At 36.3% G+C, this 12,156-nt stretch overlaps 1 protein-coding gene across 1 annotated transcript; it reads left to right on the top strand.

Moving 5' to 3' along the window:
- The first annotated feature begins 8,203 nt into the window (after positions 1-8,203).
- On the top strand, positions 8,204-11,427 carry polr2d (RNA polymerase II subunit D). Its single transcript, XM_058753762.1, has 4 exons — positions 8,204-8,406; positions 9,198-9,378; positions 10,831-10,926; positions 11,215-11,427. Exons 1-4 carry the CDS (start codon positions 8,337-8,339, stop codon positions 11,291-11,293), a joined length of 426 nt encoding a protein of 141 aa, XP_058609745.1. The 5' UTR covers positions 8,204-8,336; the 3' UTR covers positions 11,294-11,427.
- Positions 11,428-12,156: the final 729 nt, after the last annotated feature.

The raw sequence follows: 12,156 nt of genomic DNA, 5'->3' as shown, positions 1-12,156 counted from the left end.
TTTTTACCCTGTTTTAGTTTTCTGCTGTTTTTGTTTCTTTCTAACTTTTCCCATAGTATTCTCTTGTTATTACAAGGTTAGCCCTACTGCAGGATTGTATTACCAGTTGATAGGCACTACATGCAAATAGCCATTCTGGCTGGCAAAGGCTATTTTAAGTAACCCTGTCCACCATTGCTCAGCTATTTTACCTTCAGAAGAAATCATAAATTACCAAGTGGTTTTAATCAAAAGGCCCTGCTGGTAAGTGCTATAACCACACCATCTTGGAGAAGGAGCATGGGTGTCCTATTTAAAATATCCTTATTATGGATTTTTGAAAATTACCTTTCATGCAGTGTGTAACACTGCTCTAAGTGAATGTTGATGTCAACATGAAACATTAGCATATTGCCCGCCCACTTGTTGCACGCGCAGAGCTGGGAAAACTTGATTTTCACGTTGGTCTGAATGAAAATGCAAATTCATTCTTTGCCACTAGGTGCTGCTTTTGGAGCATTAAAAGCTCACAAACACTGCTTTCAATGAAATCGACCAATCACCGCAGATTAGCGTCACGCAAAGGAGGGGTTTGGAAAAATGAATCGTTGAGTGAATCGTTTAGGAGTCGTTGAGCATATAAGTTAAAAATAAATGCACTTGAACATTTAACATGATTTTCACATTTTTACAAACAAGTCAAAAATATTGTTAGTGGTAATCGAGAGTATAATGCAAAAATAGCCTATGGACCTTAAGTTGTATATTTAAAGGTGGGGTAAGCGATTTCTGGTAGCCAATGTTGATATTTGAAATCATCAAAACAAACACGCCCCTATTTTGATAGCTCCGCCCCACACATACGTACGCATTACGCATCCCAGGCAAAGATTAGTTCTGTGAAAACAAAGCAAAACCAATGTTACTCACCAATCGAGAAGAAACAAAACAACCTCGGCGTCCGATCGCAGGCCTTCCCGCTCCTTAAGTTCTCTCCAGCGCTAGAAAGCTGATCCGATATTTACAAGGGTCCTACTTCTTGCCTTATCGTAAACACCGTGTCTACACTGGACGCGAGTGGCGCGGCACCACAAGATACTATAGAACTCATTATAATCACTAATAATGCTGTCTACACTGGATCCCGACAGTAAACTGCTGCTGCGTTCATTTCAAATGATTTTCAACGGTCGCTTTGTCACGTCCAGGGTAGACAGACTTTAGCTGGTGCGACGCAACACGACAACTGTCATGTCCGGCCTTCTTTTGTTCCACAGACGCCATCTCTATCATTCTGTCGTCACTCAGCTCGGCTAATGTCCGTCCTGTGCACTGAGACACGCCCCTTACTGCTGATTGGCTACAAGTTTGTTTTGGTACTCAGCCCGACTCGTTTTCTAAAGCGTTTTTGAGAAAATACATACCCCATCTTTAATAGAGGTGCAATGATACATTGATGTGGATTAGGCATGTGTGAAATTGACAAAAATTATATCTCAGTTTTTGATTTATTTATTTAGATAATGATAATTAAGCAATATTTTGCTTAGTGTGTTTTTGTGCTGGTACCTTGGCTGGTCAAATAAGTAGGTGGAGGTGGAACTGCCATGGATTGACTGGTTGGTCAGATGCTCAAGCAGAATAATTTGGAGATCGGGACAACACCTTGAAGTCTTCATTATGTTCCTAAAACCATTCCTGAACAATGTGTGCAGTGCAGCAGGGCACAATATCCTGCTTAAAGAAGCCACTGCCATCAGGGAATACCATTACCATGAAGGGAATACATGGTCTGAAATTAGGTTTAGGTAGGTGGCATGTGTCAAACTGATGACGAAAACAGGGTTTCCCAGGAGAACAATGCCCAGAGCAGTCCCTGAACTAGCTGGTTATCTTCCCACAGTGTATCCTCATGCCATTACATCACCAAGCAAATGTGAGGTAAAAGAAAACAGGACCCATCAGACCGGACAACCTTCTTCCACTGCTCCAAAGTCCAGTTCTGTTGCTCATGTGGCCATTCTAGGGGCTGTGGACGGGGTCATCATGGGCGCTCTGATCAGCCTGCAGCTGCCCATCATTAAACTTGTCGCCACATAGACCTTCTACCATCGATGAGCCTTGGATGTCCTACACTCTGTCACCAATTTGTGGTTCATCCCAGGAAAGGATGACGAATACAAAAAAAATGAAAAAACGCATACGAAAATTTCGGACTCAGTGTCCAAGGACCTTTAGTTGGTTCTCACAAATGCTGACCAGGAGTACCCCACAAGCCTTTCTGTTTCAGAGATGCTCTAACACAGCTGTCTGGCCACAACAATCTGGCCTTGGTCAAAGTCACTCAGATCTTTATTTCTCCCCATTTCTTCTGTACACTGACTGCTCATTTACCATATAAATTATCCAGACCTTCACATGTGACCTTCTTAGGAGATAATTAACAATATTTACTTCACCTATGAATGGTCATAATGTTTTGGGCCATCAGTGCATATGCATGAAAGTGGTTAGTACATTCTCTTTCAGCTAGAAGAAAAAGAGGGAGTAATGCTCAAACTGAGATAAAACTATCCTAGCAGAAACTCATCACCGAGTCTCCCAACACAATGGGATTCCTGTCTCAACATGATTGAGGGAGTGCTTGACCAGGCCTTTGTTCAGGTACTGAAAGTAGACAGGAAGACGAGGCAGTTGGTGTCATAATTGCAAGACAGTAATGTGATGGAGTCTATGAAAAACAGCGACAAGACAGAGCAAATAACAGAGCTCCTGCTGACTGTACAGCATTCATATAAGATACCACATGGTACCAACTAACACACTTCTTCCGGTCACTTAACAAGTGGTATGTAATACTATTTTTCTCAAGTTGCAATCCCAGAGCTGTATGAGAAATGCAAGGCAGCAGAGCTAAAGTTGAAACAGAGCTGTCACAAGCAGAGTTTTGGCCTAGCCAGACAACGGAGCCCTACATCAGTCTGACCGTACACTTTATTATTAATATCAGGAGCATCTGTAGGTTTTGTAGCCAGAGACTCACGCATGCTTTGTACTATCATAAAAATACATTTTATGTCTGAGAAACTAATTATTATTATTTGGCACGTTATTAAAATCTATTTCTGAACAGAGTAGGCTATTAATAATAAAAATGTTCTAAACATACTTAGACTCGTATCAGTCATCATGTTATAGTGTACACTCATATTACTTTTATTGTTTTATATAGAGCATGAAAACATCATCGTGCCGTAAGAAATATTAATACAATGAATTGCCTATCATATTCAAAATGTTTTACTCGATTTCAAACATTGTAGTCAGGAATTATAGTTTGGGAAAAACCCATGTATGATTTTATAGTAGCCTATGATATGATTCTGTAGCCATAGACTCACAATTTGTACTATAAAAAAGGATATTTTATATCTGAGAAGCGTATTATTATTGTTTAGCACGCTATTAAAATCTATTTGTGAACAGAGTATTAATAATAAACATGGTCTAAACATTCTTAGATGCGTAGCATTCATCATGTTGTAGTTTGGGAACAACCCAACTAGTAAAATAAGTTTATGTCACAATAACACGTTAACTAATGCAAAAAAGAAACATTACTTACTCATCAGATTGATCTCATCTACTGGACGAAATCTTGTTCTTCTTTTGAGGGAAATTCTGCCTTATTCCTCTCAGTCTTCTTCCAGAAACGAACAGTAGCCGCGATGAACGATCTCCTCACTCTTTGTTTGCATTAGGCGTTTACATGTGCACGCGTCTCACGTGGATATTTACATTTGAATGGTGCGAGCAGCAAGGGGGCGGGATTGCATTAGAGATAATGAGTTAGACGGGAAAGACTGAACATCATGTTGGTTTCATACGGATTACTTTATCACAGAATATTTGTTTTCGATATGACTTACATCATTTAACTTTCTTGGGTCTAAGGTCATTTTGGGGCCCTTGAGATGTTTTGACATGCCATTTGTGACATTTGTGCTTATTTCAGCTACTTATAATAACATACTATTGGCCAACGTTATTTTTTTTGTGTGTTCAGCACAAACTGTGCTACAGTAATATGTGAGCAAGATTGATGTATATGTTTGCATTTTTTAGAAAAAAAAAAAAGATTATGTGTGGTTAGTGTAGATCATTGTGATAAATGATCTGTTCAGAAATGCAGTGTGATTTGTGTATTCTAATGTGTTGCACTTTAAATGTGTTGGGCTCTTTAAGAACAGGCTCTCCCTCATTGGGTATATGTATACACGAGGGACACACGAGCGCGGTGTCAGTGTGTGATATGTCGTGTTCGTGACATGAGCTCTGTTAATAAAGTATCGCGTTTACATGTGGCCACCATCAGTGTCAATTCGTGGGACGTAGCTTACAACAGTTAGTAAGTTTTGGGGGAAAAAATGTAGCTGAAATAAGGCCATAAAACACATACAGAATAGTTCTGAATAAGACTTTTCAGTAATCAGTCTTGTAGGCTAGAATATTCCTGTCAAAATTATGTGAAAATCATCTTGCTTACTCCTTCACAGAAAACAATATATTGATTTAAATTTTTAAAGACATGTTTTGTGATCGAAAACCTATATGCGAGGGAGTGGCAATGGCCTTGAATATTAAGTGATTCTCACCTGAGAGACAAAGGGCCCTCCCCTAATGGCCCATCAGTGTGACTTTGACTTTGAGGCAGGTAAGAGAGAATGTGACATTGAACTTGTATTTTATTTACAACACAGTATAATCAAAACATACATAATGAAGGTCAAAGACACATTGTGCACACTGATCTAACCACAGAGATGTGAACAGACTTTGAGTCATTCCTGCAACAGATCCTGTTCAACAAGTGAAACAAGTAAATCATACCTGATATTTAGGTGTGTTATTTAAGTGTTTCTGCTTCTTTCTATGGTTTCAAGAAGAAAAAATATAAAAACATAATCAGTAGTCAAGGAGCTTGTTTTACCATAGAATATCAGTGTTGTAGGAAAACAGTTTGAAGAAAGTCATCAGGATTCATCTGTGGTGCAGGTATCTGATTCAATAAAATACAAACAACAACAACAACAACAAAAAAAAAAATTGTGAGCATGTTAAAGGGGTCATATAATGCCCATTTTTCACAAGTTGATATTATTCTTTAGGGTCTTAATGAAAAGTCTGTAAAATTGTTCATTGGTAGTGTAAATAACACCTTTTTTACCCTGTCAAAAACAGCTCTTGTCAGAGCAAGCCCTATTGTATCACTCTCCTTTAAAAGTTAATGAGCTCTGCTGACTCCGCCCCTCTCTTCCGAGCCTCTCTCTGAGGGACTGTTTACTTTAGCCACATTCATTGTGAAACTTGCTAATTAGCACATTATTAGGAAAGGCCATTTGCAAGGATTCATTTAAAACTGATCCAAACGCTGATCCAGATCCAGCATGATGACGCTGAACACCATCATGCCATGTGTTCAACATTATCACGCTGGATCAGCCAAATATTGTGTTTTTGCTATTTTGTACATTGTCTATTTTGTATATTTGTATATTATTATTTTTATTATCTGTGTCCTGTCCTGTCGCTGTCATTCTGTTGCACTGTGGAGCTTCTGTCACTATAACAAATTCCTCCTATGTGTAAACATACCTGGCAATAAAGTTATTTCTCATTCTCTCATTCTCACTCATTCATTAAGCTCAAATGCTCATTCTTTACTGTTGCCATTGATATGTTATTACTGTTTTATTTAACCTGAAACCTGGACCCATTGCTGGACTTCACAGATGCACTTTGAAGAGAAGTCCACATTACTGTCTCCTATGTGAAGCCAGTTTGACATTCAGTGCTGCTAACACAAGAGGAAGACACAGACTTGACCGAGTCCTTGAAAAAGGAGATGTCTAGAAATATAAAGAAGACGCTACTTGGGAACTGCTAGATGTGGCTTCTTGTCAGGACCCCTGATTCAAGATGGACTCCATCAGTGCAGACAACAAGCCCCAAGTCAAGGCCAGAGTAAGAAGTCAAAAAAAGCCAAAAAGAAGTTTCTTTAAACAGAGCTAAGCTGCATCAAAGTGCTATTCTTCTGGGAATAAGGATGCTGTTGAAGCAGAATTAAACTACTACCTGTTAACACCTTCCATAGACAAAGAGGAAGATCCATGTACTGCACATGCAAGCTTTACACATCTCACCAAGCTAGTATCTATCCATTCCCACTAAAAGTTTCCCCTTAGAGAGGCTTTTCAGTACAAGTGGCAATATCGTCACTTGCTATCAGCACTCTTGTCTCAAGCCTGGACAAGATTGGGCAAGGTGGATATAGATTGGTATTCTTGGCCAAAAACCTCTAAGACTGAGTGAGCAATACATACATGCTTGAAGTTATCTTATTATATTTTAATATTTATATAATATGCAACAGTTGTGAGTAGGCCTGTCCCGATAACAACTGTTGTGCGATATATTGCCCCAGAAATAATTGCGATAAGCGATATTATTGTCATTTTAGAGGTTCCATAGAATGGAAAACTGTATTTACCTTGGCATAGTTGAATAATAACAGTTCTGTACATGGAAATTACATACAGTGAGCCTCAAACACCATTGTTGCCTCCTTCTTATGTAAATCTCGTGAATAAAAAAGACCACTGAAAAATAGGCGAATCAGAACACAATGCCGACTGTGACGTAACAGTCGGGATCACTAATAGTTACGCTCCCAACATTTGCATAACGTGTACCAGTCCATGTTCTATGCCAGACGCCAGCCGAACCATCACAAGTTCTGCAGGTATTGTGAAGAAACAAGCGAGGACAACAGCGAAAATGGCAGATCATGGAAATAAATGTTATGATTAGCCTATATGGCCACAGCACACTCATTTTATAAATGCATGTAAGATCAATTTTAAGATGAACACATCTTTTAACAACCCAAGACAGCATAAAACATGTTCATACAAAAAAAAGCAACATGAAAGACATATGTTTTACTGACAATTAAGTAATTATCAAGATACTGTACCTTTTGATCTGCTGTTGTTAAGATGTATGGTCAATGGCACACAAACATTACTTAATGCAACAAATACACAACATGTCAACTCACCACTGAAAAGTAAAGAAAAATAAACAGTCAAATGCTGGTCCAATGTTATCCTCAAACGACAGAGTTTTCACAATCTCATGCATCTCGCTGATAGAGCTTCAACCTATCAACAACGTCAAGAGGCGGGACAATGTGCCTTAGTAAATTTTGATTGGCTTAAAGTGAGACTGTGGCTTCTTTATCTAAACATTATTATTTTCAACACATTATTATTATTATTGTTGTTGTTGTTGCCTATTAAACGTATATATTAGCATTAATTTAAAAAAAAATGTTTTAATAGTGTGGCTTCTTTTCTATACATTATTATTTTCAACACATTATTATTATTGTTGTTGTTGTTGTTTAGTAAACATTTATCTATCTATCTAGCGAAATGCTAATCATGCTAGTAACTTGCTAATCATGCTAGCAACATGCTAGTAACATGTTAATCATGCTAGCAACATGCTAGCAACATGCTAGTAACTTGTTAATCATGCTAGTAACATGCTAGTAACATGTTAATCATGATATAAACATGGTAGCGACATGCTAGTCACTTGCTAATCATGCTATAAACATGCTAGCGACATGCTAGTAACTTGCAAATCATGCTAACAACATGCTAATAGCATGCTAATCAAGCTAGAAACATGCTAGAAACATGCTAGTAACTTGCTGATCGTCTCTGACAGACTGTATTGCCTTTAAAACATTCAAACTTAATGTTTTTAAACTACTTTAAACTTCAAACTATTTCAGACTGCAAACCATTAAACTTAAAAAAAATTAACTTCTTAAACTTTTCAAACTTTTCAAACTTTTTCTAACTTTCTGATCCGGCTTTCTCAAGCCAACTTAAAGTTTGTCTCGACAAACTTTTTTATCTAGCTATTATTGTTGTTGTTGTTGTTGTTTGGTAAACTTTTATACATTAGCATTAATTTAAAAAAAAATAAAACTAGTTAATGTAGCTTCTCTTTCTATACATTATTATTTTCAACATTATTATTATGATTAACGTACTGTTGTTCTTCACACGTGAACAAAACTGAGGCGATGTTCAACGACAGTGCGCTAGGCGGCGCTGTGTGTCAATCCTCTCGTACTTCTTCGCTTTGGCGCCTGACCGGAAGTAGAATGTGTTCATTCAGAGCAGCGCTGTAGACAGTGTGCGGTGTCGTTATGTTACTGTATGTAGTAAACAGTGAAGGTTAACTCATATTCACTGTAGCTTGGCTATAGTTATTGTGTTATGGCGGCAGGAGGAGCAGCGCATGTGGGAGATGTGGAGGAGGACGCGTCTCAGCTCATGTTTCCTAAAGGTGAGAAGATTACAAACACATCTAACGTTACAACATGCGCGTCTCAATCCGTCTTCTCTTAATTTACTCAAATCCGCTCCATAGCGCTATATGTTTTATGCACTGTGATACTTCTGTCTTCATACCTATCATACACTTCGCATTGCTTTCTCCAAAAAAATTGATCTTGTTCTGTTCTGAATCAACTGCCAGAAAAAGCATCGTCAGGTTTCGTGTTGTTGGATTTCCTAAATGTTTGTTTTATTAAATTTATTTGTTCATATTGTCTCTTTAATAATTACTTTTACCTACATTGAGGTATCCTAGTATTCATTTTGATGAAATGTCAAAATTATATATACAAGCTTAAACGCACTGCTGTATTTACAAATAAATGTTTTATACGAATTTGTTTTGTTTGTATAATTGTGATTTGTTCAATAATTGTTGTTTCTTTTGCAATAGTTAAATTATTATAATATATATATATACACACACACATTTCAAAATATACAGCAATGTTAATTCTGCTCTTAATTTGTTTCAGGTTTTTTTTTTCTGTTAAAAAATTAACTGATAAGAATACAGTTAAAAAGTAGTGATACCGTTAAATAAACAACATCTTATTCCTATCACTGTTACAATTCTGACTGTCTCTATCACTCACCAAAATAAGGTAAAAATGACAGATTATCTTATTACCCTCTGCTTTGAATCTGTAAGAATGCATTGTTTGATTTCCTGATTGTTAGTCTAGTTCAGTGCTTTGTTGTGGCGCTGCAGAGATGTTCATGATGTTTGATTTGTCTCAGAGTTTGAGAACGCAGAGACGCTGCTGAACTCAGAGGTCCACATGTTGCTGGAGCATCGCAAGCAGCAGAACGAGAGCGCGGAGGACGAGCAGGAGCTGTCGGAGGTCTTCATGAAGACCCTCAACTACACCGCCAGATTCAGCCGCTTCAAGAACAGAGAGACCATCGCCAGTGTGCGCAGGTCAGCACGCCCTACACACGCTGCCTACAGCACACAGTGCACTTGCTAATACAGAGACACGTGCTGAATTCACAACTGCACACTACTCTCACTGTCTTATATCTTTTTATGGCAGCGGTAGTAAGAGTGTGTGCTTCTGAATTCTGCAGCAGTTGTTCTGCATGTTCAGAGCAGGAGCAGTGATATAAAAGTAGTAATGTAACTCGAATGCATGTTACTACGACTTGATTGCACAGATGCTCGTTAAACTGGATGATGATATCACTGAATTCAATAATGAAATGCCTTTAACTGAAAATTGAGTGTTTACTTTTGTCCTTCTGCATTACTGACACACTATTTTGCTATTTAATACTGTAAAACAGCTTTGACACAATCTGTACTGTTAAAAGCACTATATAAATAAAGGTAAAGGGAAAAAACTAGGGCTGTATCATATTGGAAAAAACAACTTTGCAATATTTCTTTTCCCTGTGATTATATTTTGCAATATGACAAAATTGAGGAATTTTCATCAGAAGACTTAAATAGAAAATTTGAGAGGATTTGATTTAAAAAAAAATAAAAAAGAATCCAACTACTAGTATAAAATAAAAGTTTTTGTTTATATATGTGTGTGTACGGTGTATATTTATTATGTGTATATAAATACACACACATGCATTTATATATTAAATAAATATTTATAAATAATATAATGTAAATATTTTCAAAATAAATACTGTATGTGTGTGTATTTATATATACATAATAAATATACACAGTACACACACATATAAACAAAAACTTTTATTTCAGATGCGATTAATCGTTAGTTAGTGGGCAGTTATTTTTATGTGTGTGTGTGTGTGTGTGTGTGTGAGAGAGTAAAATCTATTTAGGGCTGAATGGTTTGGGAAAATCTTGAATATTTGGATGTTCATACTTGGATTTACTTTTTACAAAAACTGAATCCAATTTCCTAATACTAAAACCAATTTCAGTAACCATTTCAGGGTTAAAATGTCTTTCCACTGTTTTGGAAATTTGACCAATTTCAATATGACTATAAACTAAAAGAAATATATTGTAATAATGCTGTAAAATGAATACTAAAAATGAAGTAATACAAATAATTCTAGTTTGCTGTAAAATTATAATACTATTATTTAAGTTTTAATTTTTTCATTTTCAAATGGTAAACCACTGAGCATTAAATCGCAATTTAATTAAACTTGATAATGGTACGGAGCCATATCACGATATTGATTTCAATATATCTTGCAGCCCTATTTTAAACACCTCAGCGTGTTCTTCTAATCTTACTGTGACTATAAAAGATAATGGGGCTTGCATTTTTTATTTATTTTTATTTTTAAATCTTAATATGAACTAAATGGTATATTTCTGAGATTTTAGTGTCATTTAGTGAATATGATATTCATATGAATGATAACTGGCCGTGTTTCACAGCTTGCTTCTGCAGAAGAAGCTTCATAAGTTTGAGTTGGCAAGTTTAGCCAATCTGTGTCCGGAGGCTGCGGAGGAGGCCAAAGCCCTCATTCCCAGGTGAGCTGGAGCTTCGAGTCATGATCACATGATCACATGCCTGCATTACACACAAACCTCACATGGGGAAATTACATTCATTTAATCATCAGTCTGAAACTAGACTCATTTAACACTAATTACTATGATGTTAACAGCTTATTCGCTGTATCTTATATCTTTTAACTATAGGAGTGTTTTCTTCAGAGAACACATTCGATACATTTGGGTTGATGTTTTATGAGACTGTTGAACTGAAAATGAGCTGTTGTTGATGTTTGTTTACATTATTCGTTTATTCTTTATTAGTTTGGAAGGCCGGTTTGAGGATGAGGAGTTACAGCAAATCCTGGACGACATTCAGACCAAACGCAGCTTCCAGTACTGAACCTCCATCCTTCACTCCGTCATGAGTCCCTTCGCTTTCTCTAATGGCCCTTTATATATTGCCACAATTGTTCCTTTCTGTAGTTGTTTAATCTGCTGTTGTTTTGAAAAATAAAGTGTTTTTGATAAAATTGACAGTGTTTCTCAATGTCATTCAGCTGCAGTCAGTAACATGTTTACATAATAGATATGCAAATCTAAATCAGAGAAATGTAAATTTAAATCATAGAGGAGAATGATTAAAAAAATTATCACTTTTAAAAATTATATTTGAGGACACCATACACCTTTAGGTATTTAACTATTACAAATATATCACAGAACAGGTTCCTGCAGCACATCAGTCACAGAAGTAAGAACCGTACATATTGTAAACATTTAGGATCATTTGGCTGAATTTGTTCAAACTTTAGTCCCACAATGAAAAAATAATTAAAAACAATTAGGATATTAATTCAGATATTGACTGTTTTGTGAGAATGTTATGATCCAAACCCAAAGCATTAACTTAAATTTTATTTTTCATTTTTAAATAACAAAAAATTTTCTTACATCACTTTCTTGTTGCTACTGAAACACCAAACGTTTTAGTCAGTTTAGCCTGATTTTATAAATTGAGCCTGATTTTTATGGTATTTAAATTACATGATTTTGAAGTAAATGTACTCTAAAGTCTTGTCACTACTGAACACATTAGTTTTTGCAAATAAACGTATTTTTTTTTTTTTTTTTTTGTACAATTGTTCAAAGATGTAGTTATGCTAAAGACGCCTAAAATTGTCACTTCCAAAATAATCATGTAATAAAAATGAATAATTAATAAAATTCCCTGTGGGAAAAAGGGTCTGAAATCAAACTTAACAG

This window comes from Onychostoma macrolepis, chromosome 02 (assembly GCF_012432095.1).
Source record: "Onychostoma macrolepis isolate SWU-2019 chromosome 02, ASM1243209v1, whole genome shotgun sequence".
In the NCBI taxonomy this organism is placed as follows: domain Eukaryota; kingdom Metazoa; phylum Chordata; class Actinopteri; order Cypriniformes; family Cyprinidae; genus Onychostoma; species Onychostoma macrolepis.
The sequence above is the reverse complement of the archived record's forward strand: the minus strand, read 5'-3'. Positions and strand labels throughout refer to the sequence as shown.

Excerpts from the sequence above, each read along its gene's own strand:
- polr2d (XM_058753762.1), top strand. The coding sequence starts at position 8,337 with ATGGCGGCAGGAGGAGCAGCGCATGTGGGAGATGTGGAGGAGGACGCG. Across the intron at positions 8,407-9,197 it reads TCAGCTCATGTTTCCTAAAG|AGTTTGAGAACGCAGAGACG; the intron begins GTGAGAAGATTA and ends GATTTGTCTCAG. Across the intron at positions 9,379-10,830 it reads ACCATCGCCAGTGTGCGCAG|CTTGCTTCTGCAGAAGAAGC; the intron begins GTCAGCACGCCC and ends CGTGTTTCACAG.